This window comes from Haliotis asinina, chromosome 6 (assembly GCF_037392515.1).
Source record: "Haliotis asinina isolate JCU_RB_2024 chromosome 6, JCU_Hal_asi_v2, whole genome shotgun sequence".
In the NCBI taxonomy this organism is placed as follows: domain Eukaryota; kingdom Metazoa; phylum Mollusca; class Gastropoda; order Lepetellida; family Haliotidae; genus Haliotis; species Haliotis asinina.
In genome coordinates this window covers 22,856,039-22,873,292 of record NC_090285.1, presented here as the reverse complement: position 1 = coordinate 22,873,292, position 17,254 = coordinate 22,856,039, and the positions used below count along the sequence as shown (strand labels likewise).

The 17,254-nt window shown below is 37.6% G+C and overlaps 1 protein-coding gene across 23 annotated transcripts in view; it reads left to right on the top strand.

Annotated features, from left to right (window-relative positions):
* LOC137287475 (protein phosphatase 1 regulatory subunit 12A-like) overlaps positions 1 to 17,254 on the top strand; it is a 104,898-nt gene that overhangs the window by 41,445 nt on the left and 46,199 nt on the right. For 8 of the 23 annotated variants that reach the window (XM_067819794.1, XM_067819791.1, XM_067819793.1 and 5 more), the window contains exons 8-13: positions 9,189 to 9,346; positions 9,546 to 9,589; positions 10,866 to 11,498; positions 13,645 to 13,791; positions 15,889 to 16,074; positions 16,826 to 16,908. In XM_067819794.1, coding sequence (XP_067675895.1) covers positions 9,189 to 9,346; positions 9,546 to 9,589; positions 10,866 to 11,498; positions 13,645 to 13,791; positions 15,889 to 16,074; positions 16,826 to 16,908 — 1,251 coding nt within the window. The remainder of the gene's footprint in view (positions 1 to 9,188; positions 9,347 to 9,545; positions 9,590 to 10,865; positions 11,499 to 13,644; positions 13,792 to 15,888; positions 16,075 to 16,825; positions 16,909 to 17,254) is intronic. The other 15 variants (XM_067819809.1, XM_067819806.1, XM_067819808.1 and 12 more) reach the window with 6 other exon arrangements.

The window sequence follows — 17,254 nt, the reverse complement described above, 5'->3', positions numbered from 1 at the left end:
ATGAAGAAAGTCTCAGGGCTCCATTTCATTATATTATTTTTTTTCACTATGAACGTTTTTTCAGTAAAATATGTTCATTTCAGAGACTAGCTGTTAGTCTAGGACTTTGTTTTTGGTTTTGTTTATGTCTTTGTGTTGTGTTCATCAAATATTCATTGGCCTGAGGAAGTTGTTGTTCACATTGCAAGACCAGCACCGGAAATATTAAGGCATGAAATGTATCGGGCTATTCTGTTCCTTCTTTCAATTTTTGAGACTGATAACAATACATTGCTATTAAAAACATGCTCCGCACAAGATCATTGTGATCGGGAGAAGCAGTGTCAAGAGCTTTTAGGGCTTTTAACAAGATGTGACCAACGGGACCAGGTGGTCAGACTTCCTGACTTCATTGACACATGTCACGGTATCCCAGTTGGGTTGTTGAATGCTCATGATGTTGATCACTTGATTGTCGGGTTCAGACTATTATTTACAGACCACTGTCATATAGTTGGAATATTGTTGAGTGCAACAAGACCAACCAACCAAGAGCATAGACTACAGGGAGTACCACATTGAGAAGCTGATGAGTTGAAGATGAATTTATCATGGTTCGTGTTGGGACTGTATTGGGTAGTTCGTACATCTCAAAATCATACATATGTTGATATTTGCCATCAGGCGGTCTTTGTAGCATGCGGAAAAAGTGTAATGTGTGTATGCTGTAATAGGAAAGTGTGAAGATATGGTGAAAGGGAAGTAACTCTGATATAGCTTAGTGTCTGAACTAAAGGAACAGTGATTCTTTATGAAGATACAAATTAGCCACATGGTCCGCACATGAAAACTGTCTGTTAATTTTAGGGACCTTTAGCATTTACTGAATATTCAACTAGAAATGAATAATTCTTTCCCGTCATGGATTTAAGAATATTTCGTCCAAATAGCTTTCAGCTCAAGCTAATTATTCATCTTTACACTCTTGTTGATTTTTGTAGTATTTTCTTCATTGTTTTTCTGAATTATTATCCATTTTACAAAACATTGTACTTGACCAATATGTTCAAACTCATTAGAGCAAGGTAGATAAGGGGTGGTAGAGCAAGGTAGATAAGAGGTGGTGTTTGTCATAAATGATATCAGTTGAATTTGCATTGTCTATATTTACCTGAGTCATTATGCAACAGGCATGCTTCTCTGTACATGCATTGTTAGACTCACACATGACTTGCTTCACATGCTTGCTATTATTAGTATTTAACACTCCACTGATAAATGGAATATTAGGTTTGTTCATTTGACCTTGGTGACTGGTATTGTTCTGTATATGCATCTATTTCTACAATGCTCTCTTTTGGGGATTCCTGAGCATGATAAACTCTATGTTCGTTGCAAGATCTTACTAGATGCTGATGGTATCAAAGAATTTCTGTTTATAGGCATCCAACAAGGTTGAATGTTGCTGATTATATGAGACAGTATTCATGCATTTTACTTCAGCCTGGTCAGAGTACATGTCTGGGTCTCTGTGCATATGATGGGGTGGACAGACTCTGACTCATGTTATCCTCGCTCACTGTCAGTCGTTAGCTTCTTTCAGAATAGTGGTTACCAAACACACTCTCTCAAATGCTGGTTACTTATGTTTGAAGCTTGGTGTTTAATTGTTCTATTTGCTTATTATGAAATATTTGTTAGCTTCATTTTGTGTTATTTCTTTCTGCCATAGCGTCAGGATCGAGTGTGTTCAGATATCAGTGTTTTAAAGCAAGTTCTTCAGGGAATTTTTATGCAGGGTTTGATTAACTTTGACTTAAGTGCTTCCTTCAAGAGTGTGGGAGTTACAACAATCAATGATGTACACAAGACTCTTAACTAATACTCTAAAGGATAGAATTTCAGCTGTATTCAAGTTCAGTGGTTTTGTTTCCCAGTTTCTGATGTTCTGAAGAGTCTAAGTTTTAGTGTGTTGGTCTGTTGAACGACATGTAAATTACATTGCAAGGCTGACATGATATTATGTGTCCATGGATTATGTGTTCATGTTGTAAGTTCAGCTAATTATGAGTTGCCAGAAGAAGGTATGGTTTGTAGGGCCATGCTCAAATGTTAGGATGACATGATAAATGCTTTTCTGACCTTCTCTTCCAAAAGATCTGATAGATAACTATGATAAACAGTCTGTGCCAGAAACATTTTGGTACACTAGCTCCAACTAGTCTAATTTTCAGTATCATCAGCAGATCTTACTCTGCTGAGCACAGACCCACTAGTCTTAAGCATGGATCTTGTGGCTGAAGTCACAGACTGATGTGGACAATGTATATTCATTATTTCAAAGGGCCTTGGGCTACCCTAATGGTTAAAGTGTTGACTTGTCACACCAAAGACCCACGTTCAGTTCCTGTCATGGTTACAGTGTGAAGCCCATTTCTGGTGTTCGTCTCTGATATTGCTGGAATATTGTTAAAAGAGGCGTAGCATTTAACAGACTCATTCATTCCCTGTATGGTATCATGTATATTTATCCCCCGGAACACGTTTTGCGGGGGTATTGAAATACACCCTGTCTGTCCATCCATGCACGTTTACTTTTTCCAGAGCAGAACTTTAAAACCATTCAATATTTCTTCACCGAACTTGGCACATAGATAGATCTGGTGGTGTATTAGTGCCCACGTTTCCATGGCAACAAGTGTGACATAGACTGAAGTTGGAGGTAATGTGGGGGACATTGATGACTGTGTCTTCTTCTTGTTCTTCATTTGTTGGAAATCAGAGAAAGTGATGGAAGTACTATCATCATTACAAATAGAAACATACCAAAACCTTGAAAGTTTTTATAGCGCACCCTTAGCAGTTAGCATGACTGAAGTACAAGCACATTCCTTGCTCACAGGCGGCTGTAAGTAAATACACAGCTATTCATCATGTATTTGCTGGTATCAAAGTAACTGCACCTAGATATTCTCGGTTGATGAAAATTAACAAAGTTGGCACCCACGCTACACCCAATGGGTTCAACAGAAAGGGATAACCCCACCAGTCATGTGGCCAACTTCAGGGGATGATGTTCCTTCTTTTGCCACTGTTGGAATAAGAAATCACAAGTGGCACAGCAATAAGCTGTGTAGTGTTGTGACACTTCGGCATGAAAACGTAGGACATGAAAACTGAGGACAACTTTGTACATAGTGCTTGGTATAAACTACTTCAATGCGCCATGCTTGTTATAATGCTTATGCTTGATAGGTCAGGTGTCGACACAACAGTTTTACAGCAACAAAGTTTTATAAAATGTAACAGTCACATAGAGGTTAATGTTTTCAGATACCTGTATTGTAAATGTGTGCTGGTGCTTGGCTCAGTATCATAGCTGAAGAAAGTTGTTTGCAACTTGGCAGGTCGGGTAGCCTAGTAGTTAAAGTGTTTGCTCGTCATGCTGAAGACCCGCTTTCGATTCCTCACATGGGTGCAAGGTGTGAAGCCCGTTTCTGATGTCCCCTATGGTGATACTGCTGGAATATTGCTAAAAGTGGCATAAGACTAAACTCATTTAGTGTTGGTGTGACTGACCACAAATCATATCAAAGGTAGTGACTAACAATTTTAATTAATCTTGTCACAGGAGATTTTGTGTCCTGAAATAAAGTAATCATTGATGTTGAGTTCTTGAGACTTCTTCAGTTTATTGCTCTTGTAATGAAAGGTGCGAGGTACTTCTTGTCATCCTGATGTTGACAGTCCAAGGTCAGGAGTGCCTACATTCAGGTATTACAGCAAGGCCCTAAAGAACCCCACGAACCACTGTTACTAACATGTAACACTGAGAGACAGTAAAACCTTCACAGACACCCCGCAGGTGCAACACCGAGACATGTTAATCTAGTTTGAAGTATTAAAGTTGTTGTCTCTTGACTCTGCTGGAACTTCCTGGCCAGTAGGTTAGATGAGTCAGGATGGAGATAACAGGTATATGTCGTGACTGGCTGTGTGGGCAGGACTCTCCTGGGAACACTCACCTGCAGGTAAAGATTAAACTCCAGGCTTACAGTTAATATAGTAGAGGCAGGGGAGGTTATGAGGTGTCTCATTGTTTGGGGAATATTTTCAGAGGGAGGAGAGTTGCGTTTAGTTCATTTGTTTTGCATTTTGTTTCCATTTCAAAAGTGACATAAACAGGTTTTAAGGAGGGGAGGTTGTAAACTGGCTCATTGTTTTGGGGATATTTTTAGATGGAGGAGGGTTGCTTTTAGTTCATTTGTTTTCACTTCATTTCCTTTTCAATGATGAATTTAATATTTATGTAACAATTTCCCCTGAATGATGTTCTATTCACAGTATAACAAGATGCCTATATGATACAAGTCAGGATTTGGTGTTTTATGCCTTTTCAGTATCTTTGAAGTGTTTATTTTACTTGAAATGGAGTGTGGCATAGAGTTTGGATGAGAATGCTGTATTAAGAAAGATAAGATGGAAAATAGCATTTATTGTTTTAATACATATATCATATTGTTTGTGGATAAATGATTTTTAGTTCATAACATGACTATTATCCTTCCACAAAAAGGTAGAACTAATAATCAATTCAGAATTTGTGAGTGATGTTTTGTGATATGTGAATAATGGGATGTATTCTAATTCCAGTATTGTGGACGTTGGTCCCATTTATGTTGCCAAAAAAGGTGGTCTTTATACTGGATAACAAAATGATCAAACAATTTTGTCATTTGAAAAGATAAGGTCTGATTTCGTAATAACCCAAATGTAGATGCAAGGACAAGGTACTTCAAGTGAAATTGTCTTGGGGCAAAGCTTTCTTAACAAACAACTTTATCATCTCTTAGGAGCAGATCATCCATCTCCAGAGAGAAAAACATGTTCCACCTGTAAGCTTATTTTTGTAAAACTTGTCTGCAGCTCATCATGTATCTAACACTCTTATGGAAGACATATTTACACGTGGAGACATTGGCAGGAGCAAACAGAACTAATACTGATTTATGTGTCCGTTATTTATGTTATACTTTATACCTTTTCATCTTGAGGTCCTAGCTTATATTTGTACTGAAGAAACAAGACATTCATTTAACTTTTTAAGAAACAACTTTATAATGGTAGATGAGTCAGTGTTTGAGGTGAGTTGTATGCAGTACATCTACCCAGGACAGGCCGACCCATGGCTTGTGGCCATTGTGTGTTCTCCAGCAGTGCTTGTATGTTAGGGCTGATTGACTCTAAGTCCTCTAATATCTCAGTCTTTGATGTGTCAGGGCTGAGTTGGTTGTAGGAGTTGTGTGTACAGGTACGTTCACTCGTTAAACTCTCCTCTTTCACTCTCTCTCAGCTTTAACTTGGAGATTTCAGGTACCAGTTTCACGTCTGCCTGATATACATTTGACGAAGGAGCAGATAAAGTGGGTTTTTACTGATGATTTTTCAGGAAGGTAAAATGTTGATTTGTGTGTCATTGTGGTGACACTCACCTGGATGTGTGCATGAGTGATTTCTGAACAGTGTGTTGATGAATGTAGCTGGGGACAGACCTCTTGTATGCACATTACTTATCTCTATCTGTGACAGACACTGTTGTTGTTGGATGACATTCATGGTGGTAGGTATGGAGTCTTTCAACCAGAGAAATATGAGTCAGTCACCAAATATGTGGCAAATTGTACACAGAGATGAATAATACTTACTTGGGCATTTACATTTGTAGATATGGCTTACATAGAATTGTAGGTATAATTGATTCTTTTGTCATTTACATTTGAAAATGAATTTGAACTATGATTCTTTTTAGAATAAGTTGTATTTGTTAAATTTGCAGCCATGGAATCGTAGCATTTGGTTTTAGAGATATTACATGATTTTGATTTAATTCTTTGAAATTTCTGTGCATAGCAAGACTAACAGTCAGTCATTATTATGTATGGAATCATTTCCAGAATCAGTATTATAGATCCTGGTTAGGCTTTGAAGACTATATATATAATGCATCAATATATTTGTTGATGGCTATGCCAGTGATCTATTCTGTATACTTGTGACAAATGTTGCTGTTCAGGTAGATCTTGGGATATCATTTTGATCCAGTAATGCCTCTTCCACATAAAGGTAGTTAGAAGAACTACTTGCATCTCAGTCTTAATTTCATACTGTGGTTGGATTTATTGAGGAAAAATGCGATTGGAAAACAAAGTGATGTTTGAATAGCCAATTGGGCGTCATATGTATGGATAAGCTAAAGTATTCCGTTTATAGAAGAGTTGAATGCTGTAGCTTAAGTAAGCTATAAGTATGAGCAACCAATCACTCAAGGCGGTCAAACCAAATAATGGCTTTACATTTGGGAAAAAATAATGTAGGTACGGTAGTAATAGAATTTATTGTAGGTGAAGTGGCGTTTAATGAATTGTCAAGCTCTTAATCCCCAACACAAACAGCCGTGTTGTGGTCTCTTGGCTTGCGGACCTCTGTTGTGTATTATATATAAGGATTAGTCTAATCCGTGGCCTGTGTATGTCCAAACATTCCCTGACCGTCTGCTACAGTGTCCAGATAAAAGGACTTGCTGGTACATAGGTAATACTGACCACACTTTGATGGAGATAGCTTACAAGGCTGGAACTAACCCTGGCTTGTCCATGTACGTAAATACAGGTTTCACAGAGCAATGGAGGGGTTCACCTGTTACTTAACCTTTGCATGGATTGTTTTGCTGCTCAGCTGTTCTGATTTCTGGCTAATCTTAGGTATTTAAATCTGTTGCACACTGTCATTTAATTTTTCAGATTTGTCAGATGTGTGTGAGCTTGACTCTTCTTATGCTTTTAGCAATGGGTGCCATATCACTGCATGGTATATAAGGATTTACTCAGTGTATTCCATGATGTCAAACTAAGGTATTTGATGTGTCAAGTGAACACTTCCCTGTGAACCTCCATTTGGTGACTCTTTGTGGGTTTTAAAGCGTGTTAAACATTGTGTCGAGGGATTTCTTGCTTTGTCATTTTCTTGTAGAGTGGACAGTTTTTTAGCATAAATCCCACTGCAGTAAATTGTGGTGTGTATCCTAAGTTTATCAAGTAATTGTTTATGAGCTTTGTTAAAGGTGCATCTGGAGTGCCCTGTTATGTAGTAGTAAACAGTTTTCTCAGAAACCTTTTTTCAGTGCAGTAAGAGATAAGACGATGATGAATATGTTCAAATGTTGTTAAGTTGTTAGTTCAGAAGCATCCTCGTCATATGAGGTGTAGTTTGTCAGTCAAGGTAACTGTGATGACCGCATGTCACCCCACAGCACTGACATGTGATGACAGCACGTCACCCACTGCACCGACATGTGATGACAGCATGTCACCTACTGTACTGCCATGACATTGTGCTCATGATATCAATCACAGGTCCAGACTAGATTATTTACAGGCTTATGTTATGTAGCTGGAATATTTCTGAGTACAGTGTTAAACAGCTGACTTATTTACTTTCCCCAGTGGCTGAATAACAACATTTGGTTGTGCATATCATTTGACTTTTTGTGTGACTCACATCCTCAACAATCTGCACCTATCCTGTGTATGAGGAAAGGTATGACAAGAAACGCCATCATTTATCTTTTCACTGTCGAGGTGTGTACATGCTCCTGCATTACTTGACTGGCTACACTTCGTATTTGATTAGAGGAGAAGCATGATTTTCTGAGGTAAAATGCTTAATCATACTCATTTAGTAGATGCTTTTTGTCTGATAAAATTGATTGCCCATCAACTTTGCAGAGTATCATTATGTATTTGTTGTGTTACCGTGTGATTACAATGAATATGGATATTGTTAGGTAGATGTACAAGAAAGTGTACACTGTACACTCATGGGTGTGGGGTAGCCTTGTGGGTAAAACAAATGCTCGTTACATCAAAGACCTTGGTTCATCCTCACATTGGTACAATGTGTGAAGCCCATTTGTGGAGTCCCCTGCCATGATATTACTGGAATATTCCTAAAAGCAGTGTGAAACAAAATTCGCTCACTTATCAACTGTACACTGAACTATAACCAGTAGTCACATTCATCCTGCAAGTTGGTTTCTGATGCTTCTCTCACAGAGTCAGTGTTTCGTGGGAATAAAAGTTGTCAGTTGTCTTATGTCAATACTATTGGTCTGTGGACTTGAGGGTTGTTGAAATTAGCTGAGTGGTTTTATCTTGGTTTGTATACATGTCTACCTTGGTTTGTGTGTGTTTGCTGAGAGGACAGCAACACACCCAGATTTGGTGGATGAGCCTCTCGCCTATGATCATCTCGTCCTGCAAGAACCAGTTGACTAAACCTGACATGAATCCACATGACATGTTTCTTTCTTGTACCTTACATGTTCAGTTTTTTTGTCTGTCAAGTTTGTTTTCTCTCATGTTTTTACTTTAGAGTATGTGTTGAGTGCCTCATGACTGGCCTATCTTGAACTGACATGGGTAGATATGGCAGAACAGTCTATGACCACTTAAACATACAAGGCTGATTAGGGGTCTTATACCCTGAGTGTGTGGCATTATGGGTCAGTGGTGTGGCCTAGAGGGTTCCTCGTTCACTTGTCTTGTTAAAAGCCTGGTTCAATTCCAGATGTGGGCACAAAGCATAAGGGTCATTGCTGGTGTCCTTTGTCATATTATTGCTGGAATACTGCCAGGTATCACAACCCTACTCATTGAGTTTCCGATACTTGCACTCTTCATCCTATGTGTGATAATATATGTTAATATGTGATTTTTCCGTGGACTTACAAACATATGACCCGCCATATTCAATGAGAGGTATGAGCTGTTGACTAGTGTCAAATAGCATTTATTCTGTACTGTGAATGAAGAATGAAACATCACAGTTGATGGTTAATTGTCTTACAGTCCTTGTCTGTCCATCCATCATTTTGTTTCCAGAGCATGACTCAAAAACCAATCAGTATCCTCCAGCAAAACTTGATGGATATTTCAAATGATTCCAAAGTGCTGCTTTTTGCGATTTGCAGATTTTGGTCATTTTGTATTTTTCTCAATTTCCTTGGAAGCGAATTGGACTAAGTTTCAAAAGGAAACAGCGGGTTTCGTTTCTGGAGCAAAACTACTTTCTGAAGAATGGCATTGTGTATTCATATTATTAAATCAGTAAGGTCTGTATACTGTTAATTATTAACATGTTTATTTTTCCAGGAGTTCTGTGACGCGTATGAGTGGAGATCAAAAGCAGAACGTTCTACACAAAACCTCCGAACAAGAACGTGTGGCGCTTGAGACGAACAAGATCATCAAGCGTGACGGTGACAAGATTGATAGTTCCGGTAGTGAAGAAGAGGGCAGCACAGAAACAGGTTAGAGTTACCTCCTATATGTCATGGGCAATGCTGTAGTTCTAGGCACAGCATTGTTCACTATTGTTGATTTGTGCACATATTTTCAGATCATTAATTATTGACTATTAACCCCCCATTTTTTAAAAGCTGATTTGGTTATTTTGTAAACATTATGAAGATGATCAGTTGTACACAGTATTATACAATTCCTTTGTAGAACGACAGAATGAGATCAACAAGCAGACCTCCCAGACAGACCAGGTAGGTTACCTTCCTTGGGATTCACATTGCATGTTTCACAATTCAATCTTCACATTTCAGTCAGTCATAAACAATTTGGTTGGGATTCAGTACTGCATGCTCTGGGTTGAGGAAATAAGATCACAACATGTAAGTTATTGCTAGGTTTTCAGTGAACATACACAAATAATTCATGCATCACATGATTTTCAGTTTGTTATACTATTTTGCAGGATTTGAAATTTGCAAGTATTGCTCATGCATATACATGAATATCTCCATTTGGGCAAATCTAATTCTTTATTTAAATATTGCTTTAAAAAATTATGAAATGTTTAATGTTATTTTATTACTAGAAATGATTGTAACATGACCAACAGTACTTATGTTGCTAATTATTCGAAAGGACAGGATTTCCTAAATGAGTACAGCAACAGTTTGATTTGAATACTGTTCACATTGACAAACAAAGCACTGTACAATCAGCATGGTAATGGCACACTGTTGACACTCACATTTGCTTCGGTTAGCAGCAGGCTACATGCTTGGAAATTGCACTTACACTGGACATTGCACACTAGATTTCCCATATGCGATGGGTTCATAAGGAGACAAGTAGCTTTCTAAAGAATCGTGCATTTTAGCCATGAGCCATTTAGTCAGTGCATGCCTGCAAACACAGAACAAGAGGATACATGTTATCAATGCTTCTAACAGTGCCTTTTTAAACAAAGAGTATACTTGCTGCAAACTACAAACAGATCAGGGCCTAGATTTTCGAAGCTCTCTTAGCGCTAAGGTAGTCATAAGTGCCATAGATTAACATTAACTTATGACTATCTTAGTGCTAAGAGAGCTTTGAAAATCTAGGCACTGTATGTAAACAATGCACAGAGAATGCTGATATATGTAGATCTAGAACAGGAATTACCTAAGGTTTAAGCATTGTTTTGCGCAGAATACTTCAAATTGATGATTTCATGGTCATGTTAGATTAGAGTTTAGTTTTCAGATTGGTGCTTCCAGAAGTTTGCAAAAGAAAATCGTAAACAATGGAAACAGTCATAATGCTTCAAAATGTTTTTCTGTCAAATTAAAGATGTAGCAAAGTAACGATGTCAGATAGGGAACAGAGTTTCTTATTAGACATAATCATTAGCAAGTATGATGGACAAATTGTCCTGAAGGTGAAACATCTAGGACTGTGATGAAGCACTGGTAGTTACTATGCATGGAAGACATCACTATGTATGACAGTAGTAGTTCCATAGCAGTGATTGCCTTTATCTGCATGCAGCCTCAGGAGCGAGACCAAACTCCGACTCGTACTGAGGTCGATAAGATGCCAATAATAGATGAGGTCTCCGAGACAGAGAAAATCCATGAAAAGGAAATTGTACCAGAAACAGATGTAAGTCCAGACAAAGAAAATATCCCAGAAACAGAAAACATAGTGCAAGCAGAAAATACTGAAACAGAAAAACCTTCAGAAACAGAGACATCTTTAGATAGGGAAGAATCATCAGAAACGGAAACACCTTCAGATACGGAAGAACCTTCAGAAACGGAAAAACCTTCAGATGCCGAAGAACCGTCAGAAACAGAAAAACCTTCAGATGCCGAAGAACCGTCAGAAACAGAAAAGCCTTCAGATACAGAAAAACCTTCAGATACAGAAAAACCTTCAGATACAGAAAAACCTTCAGATACAGAAAAACCTTCAGAAACAGAAAAGCCTTCAGAAACAGAAAAACCTTCAGAAACAGAAAAGCCTTCAGATACAGGAAAACCTTCAGATTCAGAAAATACATTGGAAACAGAAATTACTTCGGAAACAGAAACAGAAACAATCACAGAAACTGAAATTCTCCCGGCAACAGATGAAACCATAACTCTTAGCAATGGAGAATCTGTTGAGAATAGCACAGAAGTAAGTCAGCGACTGTTTATTTCAACGCTTGCGTATATTTTAGTGAAATCATTAACAATTCATAATAAAATCATTTTGATTGAGTGACATCGTCTAATGCTGTTGAGAGTGATGAGTGTGCTATCTACTCATCTCTTACTGACAAATTAACTCTGAATATTCAAGTAGCCAGATCAACGAATATTGACGAAAGTGTTACAGGCCACCAACCCACTTGCGACACTTATTAACACATTCTCCCTGCTTTACATGTGATGGTCATTTGGGGAGGGGTCACTAAATCAACTTCACATTGACTCATTGTCCAGAATCCCGATTTTGTGTCTAGTGAAGCCATCAGCAGGGGAGAGTAAATCCACCTATGCTTCAAAAGATTGAACTTCATTTTGTTCATTTTTCTTTGGTGTATTTCTGGTTCTTGGTTTATTTTTACTCTTTTTTTTTTTTTTTTTTCGCTGTAGACAAACATAATGTTATCTTTTGTCATTTTATTTGGAAAACGATAGGAGCAGTGGACTCAACGGGCACATGTTTGCATTTCAAATGATGCGGTATCCTTTTTCTTAAGATAGCAGAGATGAGAATCATAATTCTACGAGGTACAGTCCAAAATTATTTTTTTATTCAGGACAGTATTTTTCAGTTTGCTGGCTCAAATTGGATCAAAGTTTTTGGAGGGATTTAATAAAATGCTGTCATTAGCTGTCTTTTTAGCAAAACTAAGTGAAGGGGCAGAAAACATGAAAATATGGGTGAATTCACCATCATCATTTTCTTAGAGTTCTTCCTCGATCACAGAGGTACTTATTGCTTGTGTATTGAAAGACAAGACAAAGATAACACTTCAATTATTATGCTAGATAAAAACACTCTTACTCATTGACTAAACTGATTAATGATTTGTGATTATTTTTAAAAAAAAACAGATGAATCTCAGTTTGCCTGTGTGGTGTGTTTTCAATATATTTTATCCCATTTTGAAGAGAACATGATTGAGGATCTGTTATCTAACAAATAAAACGATTTTATCTTGTAACAGGACTTACTTGAATGGTGAAAAGAGCTTGAAGTATTTGGCACTAACTATTGTTACTTACCCTGTTTGTAAAAGGTATGGAAACTAAGCAAGTGAGATCTATGATAGAAATGCAGACATCAGTGCCCGTTAGAATGCACTTGTGACAAAATATCTCAAAGATGAGAGGACATAAGAGAACGCAGTGGAATATTGGAATCAACGAAGCAAGTTTCATAACTGTATGATGCACTAGTCAAAATTGTGGACCACTTACAGCAAAGAATACAGGTTGCTGAAACTGATGAACGGTAAATTGAAGACTGATGCTAAGCTGAGACCTGCATTGATGCGGAGGATGGAATAAGTTGAGAAAGACCTCCCCTACGGACCTTGCCGACCTCGTTCATTCTTGTGACTGCTTTTACTCAAATCTGAAACTTGATGCTCCTGCACTGTGCTCAATCACCTGGATTGTATTCCTCACCTTGCAAATATTAACTGATTATTAGCTAGAGATATAAAAGGATTACACTAGTTTAAAATACTCATACAACTTACATTGAAGCATCATTTGAGAAAAGTACATTATTTGATCTTGATAAGATATCTGTTTTGATAACTTTGTGAATATTAGACCAATAGTGAAATGAATTGAATTACACTAACTGCCTGCACTATTTTGAATTCTTTAATGCATGTATCTGCAGCTGTTGATGAAATAAAGTTGATGCTTTTTAAAACCAAATAAATGGTAAAGTAAGAAAGCAATATTGCTTGTATACCACTAAGTAATCTTGTAAAATATGCTTTGAATAGTTGTAACCAGTTCTGTGCTTAAGAGTCGTAGAAATGCTATACACAGAAATATTTACACCTTGTATACGACATGTATATCTAACCAATGCATGCGTATAATCACATTCACTGTGGCATATGTGCACCTAAAGACATTATCGTATGCCATACTTGAATTTCACAATGTCTTTCATATTTTCATTCTCATGATATGTATCTATATGCATGTGTATTATATGTATCCATCACACAACTTCAGCATGCCCCTTTTCTAAGATGGACAGCTGCCTCTATTCATTGAGCTTATGTCCCCTTTACGTTGCTTTTCTCAAGGAAACACCCAATTCCGTTAAAGACAGCAATAAGTCTCTAAAGGATTCCTCTAACTCTACAATTAAGGATACCTCCATAGTTCCTCCCCCCAAAGAACTTATTTCAAGATCAATCAGTGCACCGTCCAGCCTTCCAACTGATGAAGAGGTAAGATGGTGGCTGCATGATTATCTCCCCTTAGAATGCCCCAAGTTATCTCCCTTTGGTGACCATCTAACACCCTCATTCCATCAGACATCTAACATGGATGCACCAAGTTTGATCTTTGACTTTTTGAATGGGTATTTCACTTTTCAGATTTTGAATGCATTGTTGTTCATATGTTGTGATTTTGTCATATTATCAGACTTTTGCATTTTCATAAAGACGTTTTATGTTACAGTTTCACAAAAACAGACTCTTTGTTGATGTTACTTTAAGTTGCATGAGAATATTTGCATGCAAAAGAATTTGCTGAAATCTAACAGATTTTATTGAAGTCTGGTAATAATTCATATTTTTGTCTTTTCATGTGTAGCAAGAAAATGATTGTTTCATAGCTCAGTATTTTTGCTTAGATAAAATCCTTTTCTTGCTGTTAATGAAGCTATGTTCATGTTATATCTCTCATAATGAACCATCTTTTCACTAACACATAGTTCTGTCACAAATCTACAACTACCAATAAACAACTGTAAACAGCTGGCACAGTCAGGGTGTTGGGATAAGCCAGTGTCTAAATGATATTATTGGGACTGTTCAATCTATACCATTATGTACATATGCTTTAGCTTTATCATACTTTAATACATACAAAAAATATATACCAGCATGATTATTCACAGTTTAGTATGCTATTATTATTCTAACTTGCTTCTAATTTTACATTATCAATAACTTGCTAGGAAGTGAAGGTTTTATGGTAGACCTTTTTGTCATGTGAAATCCCACAGCTGTACATCAGTACATAGGGCACCTGTTGGTAGGTGCTCATACTATCGACCATTACCACCTGCGATCATCTGGCCATGGGACAATGTTGTAGCCTAATGCTTTAATCGTTCGTTCATCACACTGAATATCTGTGATTCTCCTCCCCACATGAGTGCAATCTGTGAAACCCATTTCTGATGTTCATCAGTTTACTCATCTAATCTTGGGGCAATGGTGTATCCTAATGGTTAAAACCCTCGCTTGTGATATCAAAGAACTGGTTTGATTCCCTTTATCAGTATAGGGATTAAAGCCCATATCAGGTGTCTCATGCCAGGATATCAATGGAAGATTTCTGAAAGTGGTGTAACACTTTTCACTTGTTTTCACCTGTTCACTACCTTGAAAAGATTTTACAATATACAAGCCATTGTAATATCTTATATCTGGAAAATGCTGTGTATAGTGTTGAGCAACATATTTCTTGTATTTTCCCTCTGTCCCTGTAGTTACATATTTCATACATTCAGAACGTGCCAGAAGCCCTTATTCATGATTGGATTGTCATTAAAACTCCTCATAGAGGATGGTACTGAGAACATCATAGGGACTGCTTTGTTGCATACTAGTATCATGAAACCTGGTTAATGAAGGATTCCAAACCAAGTGCCAGGTAAATTTTGGAACTTATCTGATCAAATTGGTCAGTGATTACAATTCTTGTTTTACAAAGTCAGAAATTGGTACTGATTAAAGTGAATTTGGAAGTGTAATATCCCTCTGGTGTCATTTTTACTGACTTGGGATAAATAGCCAGGTCGGTCTGTCTGGATAAATCCATGACCTTATACCCTATTTTGGAAGCAGTAGGGTAGCTTAGTGGTAGAAGCATTGACTCGTCATGCCAAAGACCCTGGTTCTGATTCCCCACTTTGGTACAATGCGTGAAGCCCATTTTAGGCATCCTCCTTCACTCATTTACTTTTCCCAATATCAAGGAATGGTTGGACACTGCAGACATGACTATACACACGATGCTGTCATTTAGCTTCCACAGATTGAATAGTGTAAGAAAACAGGCTCTTGAGCAAATTGTACTTTAAAAGATATCATTGAGATTTGGTGGTTTTTTGAATAATGATTTTTAATTCCATAAATACTTACTAACAAATTCTAAGACCACTAACAGAATAAACTTAGGGAACACAAATGTTTTTTTTTTGAGAAAAATAGCAATAAGTTCAAATTTGTGACACAACAAATGTGTGGCGAAAAGATGAAAAATCTGACTGCTTGAAGCCTAATTGCATGGTTTGTTTTCCTTGCGTGAAGGGCTTGAAAATTTCGACCAATCACAAGTCCCGAGACAATGACTACTCTGCTTGGAGAGCAGGCCTTCGGAAGACCGGCAGTACTAGCATGGTGCATGAAAGAATGAGCAAGGAAAATGAAGATGATAGGTCGTTACCTAGATCTGCATCTAGTCCAAGACTAGCTTTTGATCAAAGGATAGAGGACGTGAGTCAGGCTGATGGCCAGTCAAAACCCTTGTTACAGTTCTTGTTTGTGTTCTTGTCCCTGATTGGTAGAATTACTAAGTTTTTGAGAGCCTTATGAGTGGTGCTACCCTAGTCCCAACTGTTTGACCTGTTTGATGAATTGGGTTGATACTAAAGTCTTATTGATGTACCATAAGAAGGGAAATATTTCTGCCAATTAACATTTGACACAAAGTGTTAAGGTTTCTGAATTGTTTGTGATTGTTTTCTTTGAAGTTTAGCATAGACAAAATACTTTTGAAAACTTGATGAAAACTATATGAAAGAAAATACTGCACTGGTTGATTTTTAAAGCAAAGATTTTTTTACCTGCTAAGTAGCTCATTACCGATTAATTCTGCCTTCTGTGAATGTATTAATGTATTACCCATCTATTGCTTGGGACAGTGGAGGACTTATTATATATTGTAATACACTGCACTCTGAAGACTGAGCTTTGCTTTCACAAATCATTTAAAATCTCTATTGTGCTTATGTTGTCTTTTCTTTTTTAATTTTGAGTCAGTTAATATCTTCTCTGCTTTGTTGTAGCTTTCATATTTTATTTCCTGAGACATCTTATTGTAATTTTCTATGGGGCATGGGTAACAATGAAGCACATCAAGCACATATTTACTTCACTTAACATCAAAATAAATTTTATCATCTGAAATTGTTCTTTAGGGGGATTTTTGTAGTTCCCTTGATGAAACTATTGGCTGCTTTTTCAGGATCGTAATGGTACACGAAGATCTTCACAGGGCACTCCAGCCGTGTCATCACCAGAAAAGGGAGATGCTAAAGTAACTGATAGGTATGTTGGTCTGCAGACTGGTGGCAACAGAAAGTTGTCTCCCCTGACAACAAAGAGTTGTCTCCTCTGGATGAGCCTATTTGGATCATTCCAAATTGGTCCTGTTTCCTTTCAGCCTTGGTAGATAGATCAGTATACCGGTCACTCAATGGTCTCGTGAAATATCACATTTAATTGCATTCATCTTCAAAACTAGGAAGGTAAGTAGTGCATAGTTGGCAGCCATGGTGAGAAAATGGCCACTTCACCTGCCTTGCTCTAGACTGCAGCAGAATGTGCTGGGATCTGCAGGGATCGATACTCTTGCTGTCAGAGGTTCAGGGCTGGTCCACTGTGCACCATGTTT